Source organism: Mauremys mutica, chromosome 7, assembly GCF_020497125.1.
Source record: "Mauremys mutica isolate MM-2020 ecotype Southern chromosome 7, ASM2049712v1, whole genome shotgun sequence".
Taxonomy (NCBI): Eukaryota; Metazoa; Chordata; order Testudines; family Geoemydidae; genus Mauremys; species Mauremys mutica.
The window spans coordinates 109,751,875-109,771,312 of NC_059078.1; the positions used below are offsets into that span (position 1 = coordinate 109,751,875).

The 19,438-nt window shown below is 43.4% G+C and overlaps 1 protein-coding gene across 4 annotated transcripts in view; it reads left to right on the forward strand.

Annotated features, from left to right (window-relative positions):
• Nucleotides 1–19,438, forward strand: part of CPXM2 (carboxypeptidase X, M14 family member 2) — a 126,331-nt gene that overhangs the window by 12,598 nt on the left and 94,295 nt on the right. For 3 of the 4 annotated variants that reach the window (XM_045025689.1, XM_045025688.1, XM_045025691.1), the window contains one exon: nucleotides 5,872–5,973. In XM_045025689.1, coding sequence (XP_044881624.1) covers nucleotides 5,922–5,973 — 52 coding nt within the window. In that variant the 5' untranslated portion in view covers nucleotides 5,872–5,921. Of the gene's footprint in view, nucleotides 1–4,669; nucleotides 4,751–5,871; nucleotides 5,974–19,438 lie in introns of those variants that run through there. The other variant, XM_045025690.1, reaches the window with a different exon arrangement.

Below are 19,438 nucleotides of genomic sequence, written 5' to 3' on the forward strand. Positions count from 1 at the left end.
TATCAGAGGCACTATAGGGTGATCCAGCAATTATGTAGGTTAAATCTAAAACACCATCTAGTGCAGTGTTACGTGGATTAGTACCATTAAAATCAATTAAAGCTGTTGGTTTTCAGCACCTCTGAAAACCAAGTCACTTACATAAGTGCCAAAATATAAATGTAGGTGCCTAGAATTGCACACCCAATTTTGAAAAATTGGCCTTATAAAGGTACAGATCCTGCTGAGCTCATGATTGATTGGTGCTTAACTAATAATTATGAATTTAACTGTAAATATGTGTGGAGGTGGTGTAAGTATTTATATATTTACATATATGAACAAACACATACATTGAATAAAGATTAAACCAAGGGACATACAGTAAATATAAAATGTTCCTTTTTTGTGAAGCTCAGTGGGAGCAGGGGCATGTTGGATTAATTATATGTTGTAGCAAACAATAGACGGGATCTTGGCTGGAATGAAGAAAGGCAGAGGAATGGGAATGTGTGATCTGCCCTTTGGCTGAGCAGCTGTTAGTGATCAGTGCTAACTTTGAATTAAAGTTGGACTAAAATCAAAACAGTGTAAAGGCTACAGCAAATTGCATATGACATGTACTTGATTAATTTAAGCTAATTACTGTTGATGGCTTGAATGCAGCTGTTTTACATTGTGAAGTATTAATGTAAGTACAAATCCATTTCCATTCAAGTTGATGGGCAAGTCTCCCATTGACTTTAGGTGGGCAAGTCCAGGATTATGCTGTAATTTTTTTTTATTTTTATTAAAGCAGTATTTGCGAGCATTTGAGTTACATAACAATACATCAGTCTCATCCTGCCCTTTGCCTCCCTCATGACTCTTATAAATTCAACAGTACCATGTAATCCTTGGAAGGTAAAAAATTGGATTGACAGATGCCATCATAAGTGGATTTGTATTTTTTAATTCCATTCTTGCTTTTTTAGGACCCGATCCAAAGCCCATTGAAATCAACTAGTCCCATTGGCTTCAGTGGATTCTATTCTATATCTATTCTTACACCACATTCATGGCTGTAATAGCTGAGCATCTTCCAGTAATCCATTAAGCAACATGACTACATAACTCTCATTTATTCTTCTCTCATCCTCTCCCCAGGGGCGCAAATGTGTAGTGGAGTGTCTTGTTTTGGTAGTTTTTTAAATAAATATTCACATTGCTATGTGTGTGTTAGGGGAGGCAAGTCAAAAAAGGATGCCTTGCACTTGAATAGGAAGAGAGTGCAGTTTGTGATGGTCTTTAGTTCCTGGGGGAATTTATTCCAAAGTCTCAGATCAGCTCCCAAGAGAGTTTTGTCTCCTTCACAGACAAGCCTTACCTTTATTTACTTTCCTTTGTGCTAGAGGGGTGTAGTTGTTGATCACAGTCTTCAACTCAGAGTTTCAGGTCATTTTTTAGATATGTTCAAGGTGCTCCAGGGCCTGGGACAAGTATAAGGACTGAGACTTGAACTTGATTTGAAATTCTATGGGAAGTCAGTGTAAAGAGTAGCGAACAAGCCTGAAGTTCTTGTGGTAGCCTGTGTTGCTGAGGAGATGCTCTTCAGAGTTCTGTACTAGTTGGAGTTTCCTAAGTGCTGAAGGCTTCATGCCCAGGTATATTGCAGTGCTGTAGTCCAGCCAAGAAGTGGTGAAGGCATGAATAGCTGAGATCAGGGCATCATCTGCCAAGATGGGACAGTCTCCTAGCCAACAAGAGATGATAGAAAGCATTACTCATAGATGTTGCTTTGTTAGAACTTAGCATCAGTAAGGAATCCAAGAGTATTCCTAGATCATGAACCAAACTGACCAAATGTGGATGAGTACCATCAACCAAAGAAGAATACACTGTAACTACAAACTCCTCCCAATGCTCCCCTCTTTGATTCTCTGAGAGAGGTAGCAATTTATGGTGAGGGAGCAAGATATAAGCAGCATTAGGTTATTTGTATAAAACGTGAAGAACATAGGTGCCAACTCCATAGATGCACCAGCATCACCACTGTTTTGCTTGTATTCAGTTTCAGCCAGCTGTTCATCCTGAGCTCATCTTGGTGGTAGTGATGTGGTTGTATGTGGTGAAGAATAGTTAGACCTATGTACCACAGGCATATTGCTGGCTCTTGAGTTCATGCTGTTTGTTCAGTTCACCTAGTGGATGACTGTAGATGTTGAAAAGGAGCAGAGAGAGAACTTATCCTTGTGGGACTTCCCAAGCAAGGGGTCTAGTGGTGGAGGTGCAGTTTTCCATCACTTCTCATTGGGTATGTCCCTTCAGAAAGGACTCAACCCGAGCACACTACCTTGGATAACAGCTCTATATCCAAACTGATCTGAGGTGAAAAAAGGGCCTTTTTAAAAACATCAAGATTTCATTTAATAGACTTGAGAGAGGTAAGCATGAGACTGAATCTGCTTCTGGAATGCTGGTGGTGGATTATGATTTGCTCCAGTTTATTCATTATTTCAATGTACTACTTTCTGGAAGAGAATAAGAGAAGATTTGCATGCATGATGGATTGAATTTGAACAGTTTGGTAGCAATATCCAGTAGCCCAGATTCAAAATTCAACCTGATCTTTTTAGTTGTGATTGGTCAGATAAATCATATGCTATTGTTTCTGTTCTCTGATTGGATGAGTGTAACTCTAATGTTTGGGAGGAGGACTTCAAGATGCCATGTGAGCTTTGATTCTCTGAGAGAGGTAGCAATTTATGGTGAGGGAGCAAGATATAAGCAGCATTAGGTTATTTGTATAAAACATGAAGAACATAGGTGCCAACTCCATGGGTGCACCAGGGCTGGAACACATAGAGAAAAAAAATTGTGGGTGCTTAGCACCCACTGGCAGCCAGCTCCCCCCTCTCAGTGCCTCCCGTCCGCTGGTGGCCCCGCCAATCAACTCCTCCCTCTCCCTCCCAGTGCATCCTGCCCGCTGTGATCAGCTGTTCTGCGGCGTGCAGCAGGTGCTGGGGGAAGGGGGAGGAATGGGGTGTGCTTGGAGGATGGAGTAGAACTGGGCGGGAAGAGGAGGGGTGGGGGCTTAAGGGAAGGGGGGCGGGGCCTAGGGCAGAGCGGAGGCGGGAAGAGGCAAGGTGGAGATGGGGGTTTGACAGAAGGGGGCAGATGGGGTGGAATGGGGCAGGAAGAGGTGGGGTGGAGGCTTGGGGGAAGGGGATGGGCGGGGGCAGGATACGCCTGGGGCCCCCAGAGGAAGCTGGTGGTAGTGAAGAAGTCTTTTTTCTTTGTGAGACACACAGGTAGAGAAGCTGCCACAAAGAAGGCGGGGGCAGAGTGGGATGAAGCCCCCACTCACTGTCAACACATTTGGTAAAATTTTGTCCTCCAGCTGGGAATTTCAGCTGCTGCTGCAGCCTCAGAGGCAATGCAGTGCCAAGCTGGTAGGTGGTCTCCCCATGCCCCTCGAGAACAGCAGTGGTGGAGTAGCTCAGGCTGCTACTGGTGCCAGCTGGCGAGGGTGGTGCTGTCACTAGGACTCTGTGCATGCTGCCCGTGGGGCAGAGGGGATGCTGGTTCTGGGGATGGGGGGTGGGATGTCCTGGGGAATGGCATTAACATTGCCAGACATTTTTTATTGTGCAGCCTGCCCACGCCCCACTCAAGAGCCCAAGCTCTTCTGCTGTCACTCCGAGGTGGCACGGATTGGCTCCAGGCTGGCTTAGTTCCAGGTGTCTAGCTATATTGAAATGCCCAGACTGGCCACCACAGGGTGCTAGCACAGATTGGGGGCATGGATCAGAAAAACAACAACCCCAGCCAACAATTCAACTTTGTGACTCAGGATCAGATCTGGTAAGGCCCATCCCACCCTGCCCAGCCCTTGACCCACCCAACTGTAGCCCTTTAACTCTCCCCCAGGAACATCTACCCCGATCTCTTCCATTTGCCAGGATCTCCTCCCCCAAACCCTTCGATCCCACTCGACCTCCCCCAAAATCCCCCCCCCCCGAACTCCAGTTCCTGGTCCCCCACAGCATCTATGCCACCCCCTGATTCTAGTTACCCCCAACCACCTTCACCCCATTGCTCACTCTAGGCCCACGTAAACATATCTCATGGCTCTAATCCTGCAGACATAGCTGGGGGACCCACACCTCTTCTTAAATACATTCCACCACTTGCCCCTCACTTCCTGATGGCTGATTGGACTGTTTGCTCCTTCTTGCTTGTGAAATGGACATAGTCAACTCCCTGGATACCGAGAAAATAACCAAAAATTGGAGTGCAATGAAATCGTGGAAAATTTCCCTTGATTAGCAATTTGTCAGTCCAGACATTTAAAGTAAAAATTTCTATATAATTTGTTACTTCTTCATAGGCTGCAGAATTGCTGTATTAGTTAGTTCACAAAGCTGATATCATTCAGTAAAATTTCAGGAAATGTTAGGTAAGTTTCTGAGACTTCACCCCCCATACACCTGAAACCCCACGTGGTGCCTGACATGTCATCCCTGTGACAATTAGCGACAAAGAGTCCTGTGGCACCTTATAGACTAACAGAAGTATTGGAGCAGGACTCTTTGTCGCTTTTTACAGATCCAGACTAACACGGCTACCCCTCCGATACTTGTGACGATTAGGCTACTGAAAGATTTGTCGTCTAGTGCAGAGTTTAAATCAGATTCACACAGAGGAGCTGCTTGTGCATGTGCTGTCCTGTACTCAAAGGATGCATCAGATACTTATCTGGCTCATTTTAATCTCGCATGCAAAGGCCCTGGTGAGTAGTGTCTCCCTGTTGTGTCAAGCAGCACCCATTGCTATATAATCTATATAATTCCTGGTATGAATATGTGAATGTGAGAGCTTAACATTCCACTTTCTGGATGTTCATGGAAAGTAGACATAAAAGGAGTCCAAGCATGGCTGACATGAGTTCATTTTAAAATTCAGGTGGAGAGCTCTTTGGAGCATTTGGCCAGCTCGAATACACATGGACAGAAAGAGAATTAATCATTGTAGTGGCACAAAGCCAGAGGAGAAATAGAGCACTAATTTTCCCCCTTTATTCTCTCCATAGAACTACTCTTGGACAATCCGGAGTACTGCACTAATATCAAATGCCTAACAGAGTGGGTGTATATTTAAAAACAATTAAGAGGGGACGTGCCATAAAGATTTGTACAGTGTTTTCAGGCTTCTTTTCTGTTGGGATGGGATTGTTAAATGTTCTCTGCAGATGATCATAGTCAGCCTGTCTCCTGATTTACAAATTACTTCTATCAAACCCAACCAAACATACTATTCATGCTCCTGGCAGGAATAAACTGTGTGGAGAGGAGAAGGGTTGTGTACAGAGGACACTGCAACAAATCAGAATATAAGTGCAGAACAATGCTGCTTTTGTGGAGCTTTGGGAGCATTCTTGCCTTAGGAGAGAATATTGGTGGTGGTCTGTGAAGATGTTGGATCACTGCCGATTAAATAAACTCACCCCTTTTAAGGTCTGATCCAACTCCATTAAAGTCCAGGGGAGTCTAATAGGTGTTGGGTGGGGCCCTTATATGTTTGATCAAATGATGAGGATTGAGCAATAAACTGTCACTGGCGCATGTGTAGATATTAAAAACTGAATTCCATTTGTGCAAGAAAGAAATGCATATCTGGTTCCTTCGTAGTGCCACGAAGAAAAGGACACTTCTGATTCCTTGCACCCATATTTCTATAGTTCTCATACCTGGGAAAAGAATAACAGAATATTCTAAACATCTGCTGCATTGGAAGGATTGGAATGCTTTCGTACAGAAGCAAACGGTTTTATTCATTGTGTAGTTATTAGCCATTGTTAAATACATTTGACAGTGTCAAAAAGTAAAACTTGTTTTTCTTTTCATCCTACAGCTAAAAATGGCAACAAGAAAGGTGAGAAAAACAAGAAAGGGAATGAGAAGATGCCAGATGGTGACTATGAAAGTCGAAGGGCCTACGAAGACGTCAGAGAAAGTACGTGTAGAGTTTCCCAAGTACCTTTTGGAATTCTTGGTTTGGCTGCTACTCTCTCCAGTCACATTTAAATTAAATTACAAAAGATATTGAAGAGTGCTGTGAAATGTCTAGATGCGGCGCTGATTATGAAATGGCATGCTGAAGCAACCTATCTTAGCACAGCGTGCGATAAAAGATGGGGACAAGGAACCACACCGTGTTAGTGTGGGATGAAGTGAGATACAATGTAAGGTAAGGGGCCTAATTCTCATTTCCATTAAGGCCTCTTTTAACACCACCCGGGCAGTAAAAGGGCTCTTACAGTAAGTCTCCCTCTTTGGAGTAGTGTTTAATGGCACCACAGTGTAAATGAGAATGAAGCCCAAGATATTTTTTATCATTTATAAAAGAACAAGGTATATTTTCATTTAAAACAAAGAGTTTGGTGCTTTAAGAATGGTGCTACATTAAGAGCTGTCTCTCTGGAACAGCAATAGTGAAATATTTCCCATTCTGCCATATCAATATGCGTTAAATCTGATCGGGAGCGTTCATCTCAATGTATGTGAGATTGGAATAGCCAAATGCTAATTGTGAGTGTGGTTTCTGTCAGGGGCGGCTCTAGCAATTCCGCCGCCCCAAGCACGGCGGCACGCTGCGGGGGGCGAGCTGGCGGTCGCCGGTCCCGCGGCTCCGGTGAACCTCCCGCAGACTTGCCTGCGGAGGGTCCGCTGGTCCCGCGGCTCCGGTGGACCTTCCGCAGGAATGCCTGCGGATGCTCCACCGGAGCCGCGGGACCAGCGGACCCTCCGCAGGCACGCCTGCGGGAGGTCCACCCGAGCCGCCTGCCGCCCTCCCGGCGACATGCCGCCCCAAGCGCGCTTGGCACGCTGGGGTCTAGAGCCGGCCCTGGTTTCTGTATTGTGAATGCTTGTCCACTGTGATCTGAACTGATATTCCAATTGATTTCATGAAAGCTAGCAAACTCCAGCAGGCTGTCATGATTTGCAATTATTACAAACCTCAGGTGGAATTGAATCAACGATCTAGCAGAAAAAGGCTTCATAATATTTTGAGAAATCCAGCCTTCCTTATATTTATAGGAATTGGCAGAATGTGCATACTATGAACTTCTATTACTGGCATGGAGATTCAGACCAGCATGAACCTGATCTCTGCTCCTGCCTCCCAGAGTCCTAAGGTGTTTTTAAAATGTTGCAGGTTTTTTTTAAAGAAAAGTTTTGAAAATATTTTCATGTGCAGGTGTATGAACCTAAATTTCTTTCTGAGTATGTCTGTTCAGTAGCTTCTCATTCATGGAGATGTAAAATATTGCAATTCTATTGAATAGTTTCTGATTAATTTTTTCCCATTGTGACTTACTCAAACATTTTGATTTTCATTAATGTGAATTGTCCAACAAATGTTTTATGTGAATATATATCAGCCTATAGCAGGGGTCAGCAACCTTTCAGAAGTGGTGTGCCGAGTCCTCATTTATTCACTCTAATTTAAGGTTTCGTGTGCCAGTAATACATTTTAACGTTTTTAGAAGGTCTCTTTCTATAAGTCTATAATATATAACGAAACTATTGTTGTATGTAAAGTAAATAAGGTTTTTAAAATGTTTAAGAAGCTTCATTTAAAATTAAATTAAAATGCAGAGCCCCCCGGACCGGTGGCCAGGACCTGGGCAGTGTGAGTGCCACTGAAAATCAGCTCGTGTGCTGCCTTTGGCACCCGTGCCATAGGTTGCCTCCTCCTGGCCTACAGGCAGTTTGCGAATTATCTGTGGTGTGTGACTTGGCCAAGATCAACTTAATATTCCTTTGATTCTCCAAAAGAAGAACCAGCTACAAAAAAATAGTACAGTTGAAATTCTCACAAATTTTAAATTAAAGGAGCTTTAATCATTTGGATTGTTTTGTAAATGGGTAAATTTCAAAGACTCCAAGTATCTTGAAAGGAAAGACAGTCTTGTGGTTAAGCCAGTAAACTGGAATTCAGGAGATAGAGGTTCATTTCCTGACTTTTCCACAGACAATCAGTGTGGCCCTAGACAAACATTTAATCTCTCTGTACCTCAGTTCCCTGGATGTGAAATGGGGATAATAACATTTCCTATGTCTGATTTCTCTATTCAGATTGTAAAGTTTGATGGCACTATGGAGATATTCCAGAGAGTGACAATTTCTTTCCCACCTGCCACTGACAGAGTAGCTCCCTGGCCTTCCCCATCTTTTTTACTACTGCAGGCTCCCTAGCTCTCTCTGGCTTCTCAGTTCTCCTATCCTTGGATCCATGGAGAGGATGTAAGGGGTATGCGTGGGCTTCCATCCCTAGCTGCATTCATGCATGGAGGAGACCTGAGGAAGCCTCCAGCCCCACTAATCTCAGTGCTTTCCACGGGGTCAGGAAGCAGATCTTCAGCTTCTGCTGCTTTCCGTGGTCCCTATGAAGGGGCCAGGGGGAATCTTGAGGGCCTCCTGCTTAGCACCTGCTACAGCCACCAGCCCCATGGAGACTAAGGCTACTTGTTTTGTTCCTACTACTCTGCCCAACTCAGACTGTGCAGGAGACTAAGGGGAGTCTCCAGCCCCAATACCTCTGATTGGCTTCCAATATTTCATTTGGCCCTGAAGCAGGGTCCTGGAGGGAGACTACAGATCCATTGCTGCTCAACCTCATTTCTTTTACCTCCTTGTCTATGCTTCAGGAAACATTCCTCTTGATTTCTATGGAAGTTACGCTTGAGTAGGGAGTGTTGGGCTGGGCCCAGTATCTCCTGCCTCTAACACACTGAGTTTTACTGTAAACCATCTGAGTGCATGACTCACTACAGTGTGCTGGGAAATGACACTGTTTGGAATGTGAACAATTGAAAAACAAGTAGTTCATTCTTTTCCAGCAATTAGAGTATATTTATGTTCACTTCTTCAGAGATAGCCTATATTACGCTGACAGTTTTACAGCCTTGCTTTACTGTCAGTGTCTTCCTAAAACATCTGTCAATGAGGGGGAAAGTTCAAAATATATTAAAACTGTAGATGTGCCCAAACCACAAATGTCAGCTCTGGATTGTGAACCTCTCTCCCCACCCCTACCTTTGAATGGTGGGTTGAGATTATCCCATAAAAGTGAGGGAGGGCATCTACAAAGCTCAAAACTGGATCCAGGATCAGATTTGAAACCTCCAAAAGATTTGGGGGTTGTTTGAATCTGAATTTTGACTCAAGCCCATCATTCTTTGTAAACTGTATTGTAAGCTTACACTTACAGAAATCAAAATGGATTTACTGGGACACTGCAGTTAACAACTCCAGCATGCAAATAGAGCTTGAATTCTCAGCCTTTTCTTTCTTTTCATAATTGATAGATGATTAAAATGTTACCAGGGACAAACAGAATGATAGTTGACATCCACTCAGCGGGCAATGTTATAGTAGAGGAAGCAATAGTGGATGGGAACCTGGGAGGCAGTGACCATGAGATGGTCGAGTTCAGGATCCTGATACAAGGAAGAAAGGAGAGCAGTAGAACAGAGACCCTGGACTTCAGAAAAGCAGACTTCGACTCCCTCAGGGAACTGATGGGCAAGGTCCCCTGGGAGAATAACATGACGGGGAAAGGAGTCGAGGAAAGCTGGCTGTATTTTAAAGAATCCTTATTGAGGTTGCAGGAACAAACCATCCCGATGTATAGGAAGAAAAGTAAATATGACAGGCGACCAGCTTGGCTTAACAGTGAAATCCTTGCTCGTCTTCAACACAAAAAAACAGCTTACAAGAAGTGGAAGATTGGACAAATAACCAGGGAGGTTAAAATAAAAGTATTGCTCAGGCATGCAGGAGTGAAATTAGGAAGGCCAAATCACACTTGGAGTTGAAGCTAGCCGGAGATGCTAGAAGTAACAAGAAGGGTTTCTTCAGGTATGTTAGCAACAAGAAGAAAGTCAAGGAAAGTGTGGGCCCCTTGCTGAATCAGGGAGGGAACCTAGTGACAGAGGATGTGGAGAAAGCTAGTGTACTCAATGCTTTTTTTGCCTCTGTCTTCACAGACAAGGTCAGCTCCCAGACAGCTGCACTCTGCAGCACGGTATGGGGAGGAGGTGACCAGCTCTCTGTGGAGAAAGAAGTAGTTCGGGACTATTTAGAAAAGCTGGACGAGCACAAGTCCATGGGGCCGGATGCGCTGCATCCGAGGGTGCTAAAGGAGTTGGCCGATGAGATTGCAGAGCCATTGGCCATTATCTTTGAAAAATCATGGCGATCGGGGGAGGTCCCGGATGACTGGAAAAAAGCTAATGTAGTGCCCATCTTTAAAAAAGGGAAGAAGGAAGATCCAGGGAACTACAGGCCAGTCAGTCTCACCTCAGTCCCTGGAAAAATCATGGAACAGGTCCTCAAGGAATCAATTCTGAACCACTTAAAGGAGGGGAAAGTGAGCAGGAACAGTCAGCATGGATTCACCAAGGGCAAGTCATGCCTGACTAACCTAATTGCCTTCTATGATGAGATAACCGGCTCTGTGGATGAGGGGAAAGCAGTGGATGTGCTATTTCTGGACTTTAGCAAAGCTTTTAATACAGTCTCCCACAGTATTCTTGCCAGCAAGTTAAAGAAGTCTGGGCTGGATGAATGGACGGTAAGGTGGATAGAAAACTGGCTAGATGGTCGGGCTCAACGGGTAGTGATCAATGGTTCCATGTCTAGTTGGCAGCCGGTATCAAGTGGAGTGCCCCAAGCGTCAGTGCTGGGGCCGGTTTTGTTCAATATCTTCATTAACGATCTGGAGGATGGTGTGGACTGCACCCTTAGCAAGTTTGCAGATGACACTAAACTGGGAGGAATGGTTGATACTCTGGAGGGTAGGGATAGGATACAGAGGGACCTAGACAAATTAAAGGATTGGGCCAAAAGAAATATGATGAGGTTCAACAAGGACAAGTGCAGAGTCCTGCATTTAGGATGGAAGAATCCCATGCACTGCTATAGACTAGGGACCGAATGGCTGGGCAGCAGTTCTGCAGAAAGGGACCTAGGGGTTACAGTGGACGAAAAGCTGAATATGAGTCAACAGTGTGCCCTTGTTGCCAAGGCAAATTTTTCTCAATGTTGGAATGTCTAGAAAAGACTCAGACAACTCATAGGTCAGTCATCCCAGCATGGTGAAGCTCAATCTTAAATTGCATTCCAGACAATCCCACTGGTGCTCTACTGGTACAGTAGCCTTCACTCTGCCCTAGCCAGTCACAGGAGGTTCACCCTAGTCTAGGGGATCATCTGGAGATGTAAAGCCAAAGTAGCAGCTCTTATCCCATGCATGTTCCCTGGTGCTGGTGAATTGGGTGTGGCCAGGGGAACAGGAGAGTAGCCACAGGGAGGGAGAGAGGGATAGCTCAGTGGTTTGAGCATTGGCCTGCTAAACCCAGGGTTGTAAGTTCAATCCTTGAAGGAGCCACTTAGGGATCTGGGGCAAAAATCAGTACTTGGTCCTGCTAGTGAAGGTAGGGGGCTGGACTTGATGACCTTTCAAGGTTCCTTCCAGTTCTAGGAGATTGGTATATCTCTTATTATTAGGGCTTCCCTCTGTTCTGATGATTCCTGGCTCATGCTCATGCTTCAGGGTTTCAGCTGGCCACCTGCAGAGGTCAGTAAGGAAATTTCCCCCTAATGTATTCTGGGATTTTTTTGTCTCCTTCCTCTGAAGCATCAGGGGTGGTCACAGCTGAAGATGGACATTGGACGGGGAAGAGGGACAGTGCTTTGAGGTAGCACTGAGCATTCTCTCAGTTGCGTGGCTGGCTGGTTCTTGCTCACATACTTAGTGTCTAACTGATCACTATATGTGGGGTTGGGAAAGAATTTCCCCCAGGTCAGAATGGCAGTGACTTTGGGTGGGGGTGAAGGGGAAGTTGCCTTCCTCAGCAGAGTGTGGATGCAGGTCATTTGCCAGGATTTTTGTGTATATTGCATTTAATTATTTCCCTGCCAATGCGTGGGACCTTGGACACAGGGCCACCTTGGTCCTTCCTATTCTCTGCCACAACAGTCTAGTCTCCTGTGGGCGGTCTAATTTTGGTAGTTGGGTTTAGTGTGCGTGTGCTGAGTGGTGTTGGTAGCCTGTGATATAAAGGAGGTCATACCAGATGATCTGGTGGTCCCTTCTGCCCTTAGAATCTGACATTGTGCCCCTCCTTTCTCTTTCCTGCTTCTCTGAAACGTTACTGAAAATGCTGGTAACTCTTCATGTGAGCAAAACCAACCCCAAATATCAAGAATATTTTAGAGTGAGTTGACAAATTCATAAAATATAGGAATATTGTAACACTGAGAGCTTCCAACAGTTCCCTGTTAATTATAAATTGCAGCAGCTATGTTGAGTTTGCTTCTGGTGTACCTATTCCCTAAAATGTGTTGTTTGTGGGATGTAATTGGTCAGGCAAGTCATAGGGTGTATTTTTTGCTTCCTGACTGGAGGAATGAAACTGGAAAACAAAAAAAGAAGACTAGCGAATTATGACTAATGCACTTTCTGTAGGAATTTTCTGCAAGGTAGCCTTTTGTACTGGAATTCATTCAACTTTCAGGACCTAAGACTCTTTCCAAAAGTAAATTGGCACTTATGTGTGCATGTTTGTGAACAACAAATAAAACCCCACAAAGTACAGCAGAGCAGTCTCAGTAAGCTTACTTACAGAAATACTCACAAATCAGCTCCAGGCATTCAGCACTAGTTTAGGATTATGCAGTTAAAAGGAAAAAAAACGATGCTTAAATGTCCTTTGGGTCCTCTTTCTAAACCAATCTAAGTAATGACCCTTTATATTGTCTATGCACAGTTCTGCGAATGGATCTGAATTCTTTGGTATTGCCAAATAAGCTGCAGCAGTCTTGCATGTAACTTTCTGAATGCTTGTCAAAAAGCAATCATTTACTGGGGAAGAAGGAAGCTATGAGGCTCTTTCAAAGAGAACAACACAAACTTTTCAAAGCACAGCAAAAATGTTAGCAGCAGCAGCAGTGTCCTCACTAAACGGAAGGGTAGTTATGCAGTTATAACACCACCCAGCCCCTTAAAAATGCCGAGATAAAATAGAACAATATCCATCCTCCATGTGCTCATTGCTCACTTTCATTCCCTAATTCAGAGTCAGATTTCTTCCCCCTCCACATCTGAGTTAGAGAGTGTTTGTTCATGTTAGACAAGCCCTTGTAGTGTAGTACAGAATGGGTCAGATTAGGCCTTCAGGCAGCAATAAAAGAGCTAGAGGGATAGAACGAGGCACTTGGGGTGTACATGAGAGTTGAAAGTGACATGGGTTAGTCAGAGGGCCTGAGGCCGACAGCTCCAGTTTTTTACCTGCATGGAGAGAGGAGGCTCTTGTCCCTGGAATGATGACACAGGCACAAGCTCAGTAACAGCAGAACATGTGTTTATTGCTGGGAGAGGGGACAGAGGCAGCTCCCCTCCTCTGGCCAGTACTGCAGAACTTCCAAAACACTTTTGCTTTTCCATGGCCAGAAAGCTCCCCTTCGTCTCCTGGGTCAGCGGTTCTTTTCCTCCTGGAGGAGTCACACCCTTTAGAGGCTGTGTGGGATAAAATGTGGAGCTCCATTAAGACCGTGTAAATGGGCACTGCTGCCACTCTGCTGTGGCCTGCCTTAGTTTCCCCCTGGATGAGGTAACAATAAGGTCCCAAGTAACAGCTCAGTCAAAGGAGAAGCCAAACACTCCACCTTTACAGCAGTATCTCTCCCTTTAATAAAGCCTTTTGAAAGGAGCACTTATACAACAACTTAAAGGCTTTTACCGCAGAGTGCATATAAACAAACTCCCCTAACAAAAATCTGTCACGGGTAGGCTGGGCATCTGGCTCTCCTTAGAGAACTAGTTCTGTGATAGGCTAACGTCATCAGCAAGAAGATTTTGACCCTAATTAGGAGGCTGGAATAGAGATGGGAGAACCTCAGTGTTCAGATATTTGGATTGGGTAAGTGCCTAAGCATTGAAACATTAATCTGAACCTGGTGTGAACTATTGGAACTTTTTAGGTCTGCAAAACTGAGCTGGGAGCCTCATAAGAGCAGGCTTCCTTGCAGGATTTCCAGTGCTTTGTTCTGATAGAGGGTTGCCACATCTGAGATGCAGAAAAGCTGACCACTGGCCAGTCCCCCACCACAGCTGTGAAGGTGCCCCCCACCATCTCCTCCCACAAGCCCCTGCCTCCCTTACCCAGCTCCTTACCCCTCTTTGATAGTGAGCCTCATGTCTGTCCTCATCCCCAGTGCCAAGAGGAGCCACTGCAGTTTCAGCAGGTTGAGGGCCCAACACACAAAGCAGGACCACACTCCTAACCACATAATTTGCACAGTAGTTATAAGATTGTTGCATGGTAGCGTGTGCATGCAGCTTACAGGGAGTGTTGGTTCCAGGTAGGAAGAAAACCCAGCACACTAAATCTTTTCACCCACAACCAGCAAGACGATACAAAAACTGGCCAGGCCAATTAAGAACCGACCAAGTGGCAACCCTATGATCATCTTGGAAATGCAGAGAGCTCTGCCTTTCTTGTAGTATTTTGGCATTTCTGTAACCAGAAAGCTCAGAGGGTTGTGAAAATGATGACTACTAATAATTGAAAAGACATTAACTGAACTTTTAAAACCATGAAACCTAGGTGTTGGCTTGAATTTGGAACAAAAATTCTTGTTTAACCTGAACGGGCTTCCCCTTCTCTAGACTGAAGCCAGATGGCTGGGGGGAGGGGAAGTGGGTAATGGATGAAATAATTAAGCATGGGAGGCAGTTGAAATCAAAGTGCTATCTGTACAGTGAGCAGCTGTTTGAAACCCAGAGTGCCTCAGAAAGATTGGCAAGGGCTGCCATGAGAAGCAGAAAAACTAGTGGGATGTGGGAACAAGAAGGCCTGGATATAGTGTGCTGGTAAATTTACTTAGCTCTTTTAAAAGCATGCCCTTTCCACGGGTGGATTAAGGCATGAATGAATGGTATGAATGATCTGGGCTCCATACTCAGATGGCTTCATCAATGGTGTATTTTCCAGTGGAGTTCCTATGCCATTCATGGTTTTGTTTTCTCTAGCAGTAATCCCCAGTCCCTGCCAGAAGACTAGTTTCCAAAAGACACCCCTACCACTTTCCTCCTTTCCAGAAATACTCTTCTCCCGGCTGAGCCAAATGGGGGCCTTCTTTTCTTGGTTCGGGCCATGTTTCATTTTAATTAATCTCTGGTTTGGGTTTCCTCAAACTCTTAGAATTCAAATTATTTCTTGCACTGTTACTTTTCCTCTTTCTTCTAACTTCTTCAACGTTCTTTACGTTTTTCAGGGGTTAAAGAGCTTGTAAAACTTGGGGTGCTTTTGTGATAAAGAAACTTACTTATTGGGTGAGTTTCCCCCAGTTCCATACAGCCCTATAAAACATCTACTTTTCGGTACCCAGGTGTATCCAAACAGCTCTCTGTTGTTCTCTATCTAAATTTTGCCAGTTCTTTGTATCCCATCACTGATAGAATGTTCAAGTAAGTCACTTTGGATGTTTTACTACTATGTTAGAGATGGGTTTGAACAAAAAATCCTTGGTTGAAAAGATTCTGTCTAACAGGAAAATGAATTAAAAACAAAACAAAACAAAAATCCCAACCTCAATTTATTTGTTTCTTCTAACATATTTAAGAAAAGGCAAACAGATTTCCTTCCCAGTCATTAAGCAAGCAAGCAAGCAAAGTCTGGAATTAGATAAATTGCAACCATACGAATTTCCTCTGAATGCACTGAGTGAGTAATAGCTCTCCTCGTGAAGAGTATGTGTTTTTATTCAGGCCTTTCATTATCCCATATGAAATAGTAATAGCAGATTTATTTTTAAAATCTGTACTTATTACAGTGTCAGACAAATCTAACCTTTATATTATTGAAACTTAGGGCAGAAGTTTAATTTTTAAAAGCTATTTTAAGATGAGTCGGACTGATTTTAGGTATTTCCTGTTACCTGCTCTGTATATAGGTCAAGTATTTAAGCTAACCTGTCTTCCAAAGAGTCAGAAGTCATTGCCAGAGGACTGTCAGGCTCAGTGTGGGAGAGGAATAGAGGGGAACTAAGGCTTACCTCTGGATGGCATAATCATGGGCAGAACTTCATGTAAATAAACCCATTTAACCTTGGTCTCTCTTCCCCCTGCTGGCCTATAGAAGTTACTGCTGATTCAGGAAGAGAGAGAGACTGGGTGGGGTTGGTATATGCACCCTTCTTGCTCATTGTTACAAGGTGGAGGGCTGTGTTCCATGGCTGACTGTTTTATTTGTATTCTCTCAGCCCTGGGACAGTTCTGTATTAGAGTTTGTCCCTCTGTCCCCAGGTTCTTTCTGCTGCCTATGAATGGGGAAAACTTTGATGGGCTTTATGGTTAGCAGCATATTCTCAAGCAGGAATTTGTAAGTGGCAAGGAGTGGGAGGGATGGCTCAAAAGTGAAGTGCTAAAAGTTGCACCTGCAGTGTTGATTTGGCCACATTGCACATACAAAATATTTTCTGTTCCTGTTTTCCTTGGTAAATGCAAACTTTAATAAATGCCATAAAAATATCAGAGAGACAATGTGGTTGAGTTAAGCTGGAGATACCTGAACTCATCATTCTGAATATAAAAGAGATTTATAACCTGCCATGAGCTTAAGACATATCATTTCCTGTGTCTGCTCCATGCTTAATAGTTTAATGTTTTCTTTCAGCTGCAATGTGTTGTTTTAAATGCTATCTTTCTCTATCCATCAACTGGTTCACCATGTGGCGTGGTAATTCAGTGCCTCCCCATGCTCCCCTGCCAATGTGCCTCAATCTTGACTGGAGGAGATACTGTTAGAAGTGATAAGACAATTCAGGTTCCACATTCAGTCAGTCTTTGGATTCTGATTATCTTATGGAGGCAATAAGGGCACCTTGTGATGCTCGTTTTTGTATTGTACTAAGCACTGAACTAAGTTTACAGATTCATTTCATATTGTCAGCCAGAGGCATCAGATGTGCACAAGTGCATTTCAGGTGCTACTAACCAATGTTAAATTAAAACAAAAGACTCTGTATTCCATTACCGGTCAACAGAACCATGTAGTTACCATTCAGGGTCAGATTTTTGTTTCTCAAGTTTGTTCTGCCATATCCTAATTGCCAGAAACATTCTGGACAGCCTCACATGAACCTATTTTGCTCTCTGCAAAGTTTTTCAAACCTCAGACTGCTGCTTTTAAGGATGGCAGTGCATCTGCTTCAGTATCCTCTCCAGCATATGTTTCATATGAAGAAGTTCAGACTGGCCATAGCCCAGACCCTAGATTGATTGATTGAAAGATGAGTGGTAGATAGGTCTCTTTAAATAACATTGATCAGAAAATGGAGTCAATTTCTGGTTCTGGCTCAGCTTTGCAGTCAAGTGTGACAGATTTAGAAAATACTTCTTCACCAACAGAGGTGCCTGTATTGATGGTTACGAAGGTTAATAATTCTTTGTCACTAAATAAGATCATATTTAAAATCAAAATCCTGGGCTGCATCCTTAAGCGGTGTAAATCACTGAAATCAATAGAGCTAGGATAATTTAAACCACTCGCAGATCTGATCCACGTATATGTGGCCATGAGAGTTACTGTAATCTCACATATGCAGTGCCAATCACTCTGCAACCTGCGATGGAGGAGGGTAGGTTCTCTTCCCTGTGATTCCCCCATGGGGATACTCCGTCCTTAGCCTGGTGTTCAGGCTGTGCTCTTGGTAGAAGAATCTAAGCAAAAATCCATAAAGCTGGCCACAGTTTTTTATATATGTTATATATGTCACACTTAGTTAAGTGGAGAAGAAGCATTCTTTCAGTCAAAATATAGGACTCTCAAATGAAATTCTCCTTATTGTGTCTGGCAGAGCTGAAGACTAATGGGAGCAGTTTAAGAAGGGAAACCAAGGCTGTTTTTTGGCAGCAGTCACATAGAAAAAGTTTGGATGAAGGAGAAATGATTCCATATTTCTAGTGATTGGGATGTTGGCTAATTAAGAAACAATTGACGGTTTCTGTGTTATGTTCATTTTCGATGGCAGCACAGACTTTGTACTTACACCTTCATAATGATATCAGGATGGGCAGATTTGTTTAATCTTTTATTTTTCACATAGTCTCTGATAAAATATTGTTCTTTCAGTCGGGACGTCAATTTCATAAGAGAGGTATGTATTAAACCTTACTTGGGTGTTGATTGAATGATGGAAATTGTGTGCTATCTTGCATTGGGGCATGGCTACACTGGAAAGTTGTCCTACTTTAAACTATACCAGTATAGTTAGAGCAATACAACCCTCGTAGTGTGGGTGCAGTTGTATCCATATAAAGGTGCATTATATTGGTATAACTATTCCCCTATGAGAAGGGGAACAAGTATACTGGTATAAAGTCACCCTTTTACAGGTAGAAGTGCATCCACACACCAATGCTTTTACTGGTATAATTATTTTGATAAAGTTATATCGAGAAAATATGTAAACATAGATCAGGCTATAATAATTCAGTGGTTGTTGTTTGGATTAGCTGTTAAAAGACTGAAAGTCTTAGTTTAACTGTGTCCTTGACAATATGCTCCCTGGTCCTTTTCCATTTTCGTCATTTGTCTTTGAGCCCTTATTGGCCCAGAGTAATATCTAATGTAGCAGTAATCTTCTTAGTTCATGTTCTTCTACTTAAGTGCATGGACAAGATTAAGATGTCTTTTGTGCTGTAACTACTGTTTGTGTCCCCTCTGTGGAATCTTTTTGGCCCTGCAGTGTATTTCAAGGTTTTGATATTTTTAAGATACTTTAGTCACATGCATATTCAAGAAGTATGATAAAAACTACCAGTGGAAAAGCAAACACCCAGCTCTTGTGAGAGTGGTTTGCCTCTGTTTTTTATCTGAAATGCTTGGCTAAGTATGTTTGACTTTGCAAGAGAAGGCTAATTCTTGTTTTTTGACTACTATGTTTAGTTTGGCTGCTTTACTTGGAATCATGCATTCGGTTCATCCTGGTGCCTTAAACAAATATTGGATGAAAATGTTTTGAATTAATGGCTCACAAGTCAGCCTCACTTGCACTTAATTTTGAACTCATTATAATCATTACATTTTAATGGTTTTAATCTCTAGCAGTTAAAAGGAAGACATCTCTTTCAGAAAGATACCAAATACACTGCAGTGTTCTTTCGTAGGGGAGGGATAGCTTAGTGGTTTGAGCATTGGCCTGCTAAACCGAGAATTGTGAGTTCAATCCTTGAGGGGGGCCATCTGGGGCAAAAATCTGTGTGGGCATTGTGCCTGCTTTGAGCAGGGGGTTAGATTAGATGACCTTCTGAGGTCCCTTCCAATCCTGAGATATATATATATATGAAATGGGGTGGGTTCCTCAGTCTAGGTTGGGTTTAAATGGGGAGTATTTTTCTTTCATCA